The sequence below is a fragment of the Benincasa hispida genome, chromosome 12, assembly GCF_027475165.1.
Source record: "Benincasa hispida cultivar pf3 chromosome 12, pf3_genome.v1.1, whole genome shotgun sequence".
Classification (NCBI taxonomy): Eukaryota; Viridiplantae; Streptophyta; class Magnoliopsida; order Cucurbitales; family Cucurbitaceae; genus Benincasa; species Benincasa hispida.
In genome coordinates this window covers 46,301,477-46,312,065 of record NC_143489.1, presented here as the reverse complement: position 1 = coordinate 46,312,065, position 10,589 = coordinate 46,301,477, and the positions used below count along the sequence as shown (strand labels likewise).

General features: G+C 38.5%; 1 protein-coding gene across 1 annotated transcript; it reads left to right on the top strand.

Annotated features, from left to right (window-relative positions):
* Positions 1 to 1,021: 1,021 nt before the first annotated feature.
* LOC120067511 (uncharacterized) lies at positions 1,022 to 1,486 on the top strand. The gene has a single exon (XM_039019061.1). It carries the CDS (start codon positions 1,022 to 1,024, stop codon positions 1,484 to 1,486), a length of 465 nt encoding a protein of 154 aa, XP_038874989.1.
* Positions 1,487 to 10,589: the final 9,103 nt, after the last annotated feature.

Below are 10,589 nucleotides of genomic sequence, written 5' to 3'. Positions count from 1 at the left end.
CGAAAATGGGCTTATTCTCTTGAACCAGGGGAAAAGAGATTACATCATGGGAACAGGTAGTAGAGAAGTTCATGAAGAAGTACTTCCCCCCGATGGAGAACGCCAGAAGGAGGAAGCTGATTACCAATTTTGAACAGGATATCGACGAATCGCTCAATGACGCCTGGGCGAGGTTTAAAAGGCTGGTAAGATATTTCCCGCATAACGGCTTACCAGATTGTCTACAGATGGAAATTTTCTACCACGGTTTGAACCCTACATCGCAGACAGTTGCCAATGCGGCAGTAGCTGGAGGTCTGCTTGACAAAACATACGATGAGGCTAAGAACATACTTAATCGCATTTCAAAAAATCATGAAGACTGGAGAGAAAGCGATCAAAGTTAAGAATTAACGACAGTGACGCAAGTAATGGGGCCATCGCATCCCTACAAAACCAATGACAGCAATGATGGATGGTGGCTGAAGCAGGATTTTTCCCGCGAATGAAAGGTCAAAAAGAAGGGCCACCAGGATTTTTCCCGCGAATGAAAGGTCAAACGCAAAATCAAGCTAGCAGTTCGTAAGCGCCGCAATCTTCATCTTTGTAAAGCTTACTGAAGCAGTATATTAAAAAGAATGAAACAATGCTTCAGATTCAAGCGACGTCCATCCGCAATCTTGAAACTCAGATAAGACAGATTGCGGGCGAACTCAAAAATAGACCGCAAGGGGCATTGTCGAGTTCTACTGAACTCCCACGCAACCCAGGGAGTACGAGAAAGGAGCAATATCAAGTTGTGACATTGCGAAGCGAAAAGACTATGGCGGAGGAGAGGAAGGAGCCGAGTAGGACTGCTCCAATTGCGATGGAACCACAAACCTTGTTGACTCAAGAAGAAACAGAGGAACAAGAGACCATGGAACCGGTGATTGCATCCACTTTGAAGCCAAAAGAATAGGAAACCGTGAAAATACAGCTGCCACCATTCCCCCAGAGACTTAAAAAGAAGAAAAATGATGAAGTGCAGTATCAACGCTTCATGGACATGCTGAAAGAGTTGCATATTAACATTCCTTTCACTGAAGCGATTGAACAGATACCAAAGTATGCGAAGTATCTGAAGGACATGGTGACGAAGAAAATAAGCACTGGTAAGTTCGCAACGGTGGCATTAACGCAAAGTTCAAAATCCATAATTCCACCAAAAATGCGCGACCCTGGAAGTTTCACAATACCCTGCTCGATCGGTGAGCTATACATTGGTCAAGGGCTTTGCGATCTCGGAGCCAGCATCAACTTAATGCCCCTGTCAATTTTTAAGCAGCTGAATGTGGGACAGTTGGTGCCTATGACGGTGACTCTCCAGCTAGCTGACAGATCCCTTGTGCATCCAGAAGGAAAGTTGAAGGATGTACTGGTCATGATCGACAAATTTGTATTACTGACATACTTCATCAACCTGGATTATGAAGCGGACAAGGATGTACCCATCATCCTGGGATGACCATTTCTATCCACTGATCGCGCTCAGATTGATGTGTACAAGGGAGAGATCACACTGAGCATGAATGGACAGAAGCTCGGGTTTGATATTATCAGAGCCATGAAATACCCGGAAGGAGAAGACCTTACTGATTCCGATGATGAACCCAGTCTGAATGAAGAAGAAAAGTCTGAAGATGAAAATGAAGATGAGGATACGACCGCATCCATAGTAGTCTGCAATGCGATCACAGAAACAACAACCAAAGAAGATAAGCTGACAATGAATGAAGAAAGAAAAACACCAAAACCATCCTTGGAACAAGCATTGACAGTAGAGCTGAAAACACTTCCAAACCACCTGAAATATGCTTTTCTGGGTCAGAATGAAATGCTACCCGTAATAGTTTCCTCTGCACTTAATGAAGATCAAGAGAATGTGCTGCTAAGCATCCTGAAAAGGACATAAAAGAAATTGGCTGGATGCTAGTAGACATCAGAGAAATCAGCCCCGCATATTGCATGCACAGGATACGTCTTGAGGACAATCAGAAAGATTTATTAAACATCAACGCATATTTAACTCTGCGATGAAGGTGGTCGTGAAGAAGGAAATAATCAAATGGTTGGACACAGGGATTATCTATCCAATCGTCGACAGCATGTGGGTCAGCCCCGTGCGATGTATGTCGAAGAAAGGAGGGATGGCGGTAGTCCCAAATGCAAATAATGAACTAATACCGATAAGAACCGTCACTAGCTAGCAGATCTACATAGATTACTGCAAACTGAATGCGGTGACAAAAAAGGATCATTTCTCTTTGCCTTTTATCAACCAGATGTTAGACCGCCTAGTAGGAAATGATTACTACTGCTTTTTGGATGAATATGCAGGCTATAACCAAATCATGATTGCTCCTGAAGATCAAGAGAAAACCACATTCACCTGCCCCTATGGAACATTTACGTTTCAACACATGTTGTTCGGCCTGTGCAATGCACCGAGCACATTCTAGAGGTGTATGATGGCCATCTTTTCTGAGTATCTTGAAGATTCTATGGAAATTTTCATGGACGAATTCTCAGTGTATGGGCAAACATATGAAGTCTGTCTCAACAATCTAGAGAAGATACTGAAGAGATGTGAGGAGACAAACCTTGTGCTAAACTGGGAGAAATGCTACTTCATGGTGAAGGAAGGTATTGTGCTTGAGCACAAAGTCTCCAAGGATGGGCTTGAGGTGTACAAGGCGAAGATTGAGGCGATTGAAAAGCTTCCACCTCCAGCGAATGTGAAGGCTGTCAAAAGCTTCTTAGGACATGCTAGCTTTTATTGACATTTTGTAAAAGACTTTTCAAAGATTGCACGACCATTGAGTGTGTTGCTGGAAGCAGAAAGAATGTTTGACTTTGATGACTAATGCCTCAACGCATTCAAGATATTGAAGAACGTATTAACAACCGCACCTGTGTTGATCACACTGGACTAGACACAGCCCTTTGAACTAATGTGCGACGTAAGCGGTTATACGATGGGGGCAGTGCTGGGGCAAAAGAAGAAAACAATGCTACACCCCATCGCATATGCGAGTAAAACCTTGAACCTTGCTCAAACAAAGTACACTACCACAGAAAAAGAATTGCTTGCAGAGATATTTGCGTTGGAAAAATTCAGAGCTTACCTACTAGGAGCTAAAGTAATTGTTCAAACTAACCACTTGGCAATAAAATATTTTATGACAAAGAAAGATGCGAAGCCGAGATTGATTTGATGGGTTCTCCTCCTTCAAGAATTCAACATGGAAATCATTTATCGCAAGGGGATGGAGAACCAGGTTACGGACCATTTGTCAAGATTAGAAAATCCAGAAGTCGACCGCAACCAGTCAGAGGTGAACGCAACTTTCCCAGATGAGCAACTATTTAAAATTGAAGAATTACCATGGTATGCGGACGTGGTCAATTTTCTGGTTTGCAAACAATTACCTAAGAACTATACAGCTCATCAAAAGAGGCGGCTCAGACATGAATGTAAATCATATTATTGGGACGAGCCAAATCTTTATAAAAGGGGATCAGACTAGATTTTACGCCTATGCGTACCAAATGCTGCTCACCAGTGCATACTATCACAATGCCATGACTCACCATATGGAGGACACTTTGGAGGCCAACGCACAGCAGCAAAGGTGTTACAAAGTGGTTATTTTTGGCCAACATTATTCAAGGACACAAAAGACTATACGATGAAATGCGACCGGTGCCAACGCACGGGAAACATTTCATGGAAGAATGCGATGCCCATGAATATCATCTTAAAATTGGAACTATTTGACGTCTGGGGCATAAGACTTCATGGGACCATCTCCACCATCAAATGGTCACAAATACATTCTATTAGTTGTCGACTACATTTCCAAATGGGTAGAAGCGGTATCGTGCATCGCAAGCGATGCGGCGGTAGTCTCCAAGTTCTTGAGGAAGAATATTTTCACTCGTTTTGGCACTCCACATGCTATAATAAGTGATGAAGGCTCTCACTTTGTCAATTACATCATCAACAAATTGCTGCTCAAATATAATATCCTTCATAAGGTGACCACCACATACCATCCACAAACGAATGGTCAAGCTGAAGTGTCCAACAGGGAAATCAAGTTGATATTAGAGAAGGTGGTAAAACCTTCACGAAAAGATTGGGCAATGAAGCTGGACAATGCCTTGTGGGCATACAGGACCGCCTATAAGACACCTATAGGCATGTCCCCGTATTCGCTGGTGTTCGGAAAGGCATGTCACCTATCACTTGAGCTGGAGCATAAAGCACTGTGGGCAGTGAAAAGGCTCAATTTTGACCTAAAGGTTGCAAGAGAAGCAAGGAAACTTCAACTGGTCGAGCTTGATGAATGGAGAACTCACGCATACGAGAATGCCAAAATTTACAAGGAGTGCGCAAAACATTGGCATGAAAAACGATTATGCGAGAAGTATCTCCAAGTCAGACAAAAGGTCTTATTATTTAATTCGCGGCTACGACTCTTTCCCGGTAAATTAAAGTCACGCTGGTCCGGACCCTTTATAATCAAAGAGATATTCCCGCATGGAGCAGTTGAGTTATCCAATGAGGACGAGACCAACGCATTCAAAGTCAACGGGAAAAGAGTCAAAATATATCATGGAGAAGACTTGCACCGCGAGAACACCTCCGTGTACCTGAAAAATTCTAACTAAAGAAGAAGTGGGTAATCCCTGCACAATCATGCGATTTAAATTCATCAAAGACGTAATTTTTATGAAGTATCCTTTGAAACCTTCGATTCATGAACTTAATTCTACCTTTTTATTTTCATTATCATTTCTTTATTCTTTATTTCTACAAAAAAAAAAAAAAAAAAAAAAAAATTGTTAACTCTGTCTTTTATTTGACCCTCTCGATGTTTTTGCAATGATCGTGGTGAACGATTGCGAGGGAGCTACACGATAACCAAAAGACGCGACTAGCATTCAGCCACCGCAATCAAAGAAATCAGTTCACCGCAAAGAAGGATACGATCACAAATAATGTGGGCGACAGAGCAAATTTGGGGGTTGTATCTCTTCTTGACTTTGTTTATTCCAAATTTTGCACTCTCGCACCGCATTTTAACTTTGACAATTTTATCATCGCATCCTCTTTAGTCGGCGCAATCATTTAACATTGATTAATTTAGTAAGTCACCGCATTGTTTTTCTCTACCAATTATGATTTCAATGATGAAACGCATGCCTCTATTTTTCATCACATGCACTAGAGTCAACTTAATTTTAGGACAGTCAATTCATGAAATATTTCTAGAAGTTAGTGGTCCACCAACTTTCTTTCAAACTGACTATTACGAAACCTCCTAAGAGCATCACATGAATTCTTTCAATCTTTCAGCAATGAGGACATTGCTGCATTTAAATTTGGGGGTGCGGTATTTATTTTCAACTTTGCTATTTTTAGGCATTCTAAAAAAAATCATAACGTTGCAATCGGATCCTACTCGTAGTTGGATGTCTGCATGACACCCATGGGGGCAAGTCAAAACGAGGGTAGGAATCGTGACCAACGCATAAATAAATCGCAACTCCGCTACAAATAGGCATGTGTTTAGACTGAGAAAGAGTGCCTTGCTCGTAGTTGGATGTTCGCATGACACCTATGGAGGCAAGCCAAAATGAAGGCTAGGCACTTGGATCAACACAAGGTCATAGAAAAAAATATCTAAACTACACAAGGATAAAAATCATTTGAAAACACCCCAGTTGAAAAAGTTTTTTTTATGAAATAAATCATGCGATGTCTTGGAAACAAGTAAGGTCCTTTTGAAGGTTAAACTTGCGGTCCCTAAATTTTAGAAATATTTTAGAAGAGACCTGGATAGGAATTAAGGAGATTTTGATACATAGGATTTGAATAAGACACCTCAAGAAATCTAGGAAAGAAGAAGGCGGTCGACTTTCTAGAGAAAATCTTTAATCTATGCTTGAGGACAAGCATTGTTTTAAATTTAGGGGTGTGATAACGGGCAGAAATGCACATTATTACAATGCAAAGATATAAAACAATGAAGGATTGTGACGGTAAAAATATATAAAATTGTGTCCAGAAGCATTAAGTTTAGAATATTGCGATCGCATACGTCCATCGCATTAAAGTAGCAAATTTATGTACTTTGTACAGGAAAATGCATTGGCATAAGGCGGAATTGCGATCCAAGGAATTTAGCGTCTGAGCGCATTAAGAGATTGCAGCTGCAAGGCTATGCGATCATATGCGTTCGCAAAGATCTGCTCAAGAAGGTGGTGGCATAGAGCTAGTGCATCAAGGTGAAAGCTTAATAAATCACGATGAGACAGAAAGCTGATGACGATCGAATCCGAATTTAGTTTACAAGCCGTTAATGACACTGTAGCAACTACCCTCAACTTTTTGGTGACAATTATTCGGCGCATCAGACAGAGAATTAATGGCATCCCATCGGTGCAATCATTTGAAAGAAAAAGCTCTTCACCCTGAAGCTCTATAAATACCAAAAGCCATCTTCGTTAGGTTCGGTTTTATTCCAGCTGAGCCATATAGAGAGTTCACCATACAAAATATAATTAGCCTTTGTTCATAGTTTTCTTACACTTAGAAGGCGAAGGCAAGAGAAGAGAGAAGACACCGGAAGATTGTTCCTAGTCGTCTCGAGAGAGTGCCAGAAAGAGTTGAGAATGGAGAGAGAGCCAACTCTTGCGAGAGCAAGAATATTCTTTGAGCAGAGTAGAGAAAAACAGTGTAAAAGCCTTAGGAAGCAAGAAATTGCTACCAGGTTCCCTATCTTTGTTTCCCATTATCATTCTATATTTTGATTTCATTTATAGAATGGAACCTGCATTTCTACATCTATTCACTCTCTTTATATTACGCATGAGTAACTAAACTTCTAAATGGGCTGAGAAGCACTTAGCTAGCATGACCTAAGATCTTCATTTTATGCAATCATTTTATCTTATGTATGCGTCCATCACCCCTTTAGAGCTACTCGAGAGAGAGTCTAAAGAAAGAACCTGGACTTGAGAGAGCTAGGTTAGAATCTAGACATGAGAAAGCAAGATTAGAATCGTATAAGCAAGAGATAGAGACTTAGAGATAAGTTTTATTTGTCCACATGCATCGTATGCACCCTAGAAATAGGTTATGGTAGTATGCGGTCGCCTTGTGTATGTATGTGTCATTCATCATCGCATAGACAAAAGTAGAAGTTTAGACATAAGTCCTATAGACATCATCGCATACATCGCATTCGATCTAAAACTAGGAGCTATAGCATTTTCATTGAGAGATGACTTGTTGTTGTATGTTTGTAGCATGATCACATAACATAAACGCAATCTTAGGAAGTGTTAGCTAATTCCCTTCTCAACCCGTTCCCCGCATACTCATTATACTTTCGTTGTTATTAACTCTTTTCTCAATTCCACCATAGAATCTAAACATTAAACAAACATACCAACCAACGCATTGTTTTATTTGTCACCGCAAAGAAATCTGAATTCACCGTCGCATACTATCTCCTTAGTCCCTGTGTTCGACCCTGGGCTTACCAGGCAACCTAGTAGAATTTATACTTGGATTTTGCTAGGAAAACTTGCATGCACAACGCATACACCACCATCGCATTATATACCATTACTTCACCATATTAACCATGCATCACTCCACATACATGTTTAACTTACAATAATAACCTTGGATGTTAGTTTATTGGTTTGTGGTTAATGCAACTAAAATATCATATATTTCATAGACAAAGTGAATAAAATATCAAATATTATTAATCACAGAAATGTTTGTTCATACAAGTGTTTACAAACTATAGGACCCTACGAGATTTAGGGCATCAACCCCAACATATTAGGCATTCCATAGTTTAATATAACAACTTATATTAAATACATGAAATCATAAATCATGCATACTATATATTATAGCATATTATAACATACTTTAATGCACGAAACATGCTTCCTATGGTGGGATTTTAAATCTACATGGCATACTATATGCCCATACAAGATTTATTTAATTATAACATACATTCATAATGCATAAATAATTAAACATACTGAAATGGACCAGTTTTGGCCTCCTAGGCAAGCAATCAACTTGAATTTTTATAATAATAAATTTAAAAAGCCTTGAATTGTCACTAGATCCCACAAATAAACCAGAACCAAACCTAAACCACCCAAACTGGACATCCAGCAAAAATAGTTTCAACCAGTAAAATCCTTGTTGAACCGGACCAAAAAGGGTCAAATTAGTCCAATCGAACCGCTTGGACCGTCGGTTGGTGCGCATGCAAGTTCTGAGTAGGCTGAAGCACAATGTTGCAGCACTTCGAGATGTTTCTCCTTTTTGTTGGGCTGTCTGAAGAACAGCATTGCAATGCTTCAAGGGAAACATTGCTACGCTGCAAGATAGTAGCTTCATCTGCTACTACCAACTGCTGACCTTGCTTCAATTTTTCTTCAATTAGAACCTAATTGCAACTCTATTGACTCTAACAAATTTATAGACAATTAATCACACATTAAGGCCCATAAACAAAGAGCCAAATACAAAAATTAATACTGAATTGAAGAGAAATCTAATGTTAAAACTAAAATTATCCATATCAGCATCTATTTTCATACAGCCTATGAAAAACACCTACCAAACTAAAATTAACGCAAACTGAGTGCTTAAATCATGCTCTGATACCAATTGATGGAGTTGACATTCAATATGTGGAAGCAATTAGGATCTTAAGCACTCTAATTTTATCAATTAAAGAAAAGAAACATGCAAATTCAATAAGAGAATATAGGGTTTTGAAGTTATACCTTTGTTGAACTCTTCAATCTTCAAATCTAACTCGAGTTTCCTCTCCAACAAGTTGTAGACCACCACTTGATCTTCTCTAATATTCTCTAGGCCCTTAGATTGGAAGGTGGATTCCAAAATGAGTGTGATTTTAATGGAAGGAATTCATATTTCTTTCAAATTGCATAAACAATCCCGGGCCAAAAATGAATATATTTTGTTTATCAACCACTTCCATCTCAAAATGGATTAGAAATTGACATCAAAACATAATCATTTAACAGGAATATTAGTGTCAAAAGAGGGGATAAACCACACATTCAAATTTTCTAATTTTTTTAATTGAATTAAAATTTAATCCAATTTCATTTCATTATTTTTATTTTTATTTTGAAATCTAATTTCAAAAATAAAATTTGAAAAACAATAATACTGATTCAATAATTAATATTAAGAAACCACTAATTTTAAATAAAATTAACTCTATAATTAATTTTAAATAAAATAAATTCTTATTTAACTAAATAAATTAATTTAATATCAAATATTAAATTAAGTAAACGCCAAATTTTCCATCATGAATCCCTCATGTAAATAATATTTAAATCATATTTAGATATTCTTCCAATTTTTCAATTTCATTTAATTGAATAATTAAACGTAGAATTATATCATATACAATTTCTGATTCCTTTAATTTGAATTTGAACGTTTCAAATTCTCTCATCATGCTATTCTAAGGTTTAATCCATTTGTGAGCTAGTAAGGAGACCTAATGAACCTAAAGATCATGGGCTCCAACGATCCGAGATTAACCAGCTAAACTCTTTAACCCAATTAACTAACATTCGTTAACTACCGAGTCACTCCGCTAAAGCCCAGTAGTTACACTCCCCTCACTAGAGATATATTTTTGTTTGCTGGATATAACCATAATCATTAAGTCAACCTTTCACAGGTTGTTCGTAATAACGGCTAGGTCAAAAGTCAAAAGTTGTTTTACCCCTGAGATTACATCTTGCTCCTCAAGTCGCACTGATCTTTTAATGAACAACTGATTGTGATCTAATCACCAAACTGAGTCCCTCTTGGGCTAATGAGAGGGTGGGGCCCCTTGTTCAAGACCCAGAGTCGGTACTTAAAGGAACAACCTCTCTACTATCCCCAAAAGTGGGTCGGAGTGTTCCAACTTGCATCCTATGTCCCTAGTATCTACCCAGACCTACCCTTGAAATGGGAGGCTTATTGAGACAGCGCTGTTGAATCAACCCTCACTTAAGAAAATTTAAGGATAATCCCGAATAAGCAGGATTTCATAGTTAGCTCATGATTAAGGTCAAGTTACCTAGGTCATCACTTTGAAATAGTCAGTCTTAAACAGTAAAGAGCGTTATAAAGTAAGAGTGACTTATTTCTCGATCCGATCTTATACAAACTCTTTGTATAGGACGTCTCCACTCGCATATCTTCACATGAACGATTCAGGATCACATTGTTTGTACTAAATACAAAGTAAACGCATCTGATAGTGTTTCTAGAATAAGGTACCCAACGTTATCAATATACTATAAACCATTTTGGCTATCTACTGGAACTTGATCCACTCTTATGACTCCACTTAATGTCCAAGTACTAATGTAATAACCATGAATCTTAGTTTATTGTATTTAATTTTTACAAGAGCAATTTACATATTCAATAACATTTGTATTGAATAAACCTCAATAACTTCTTCAATGCATATATAATATGT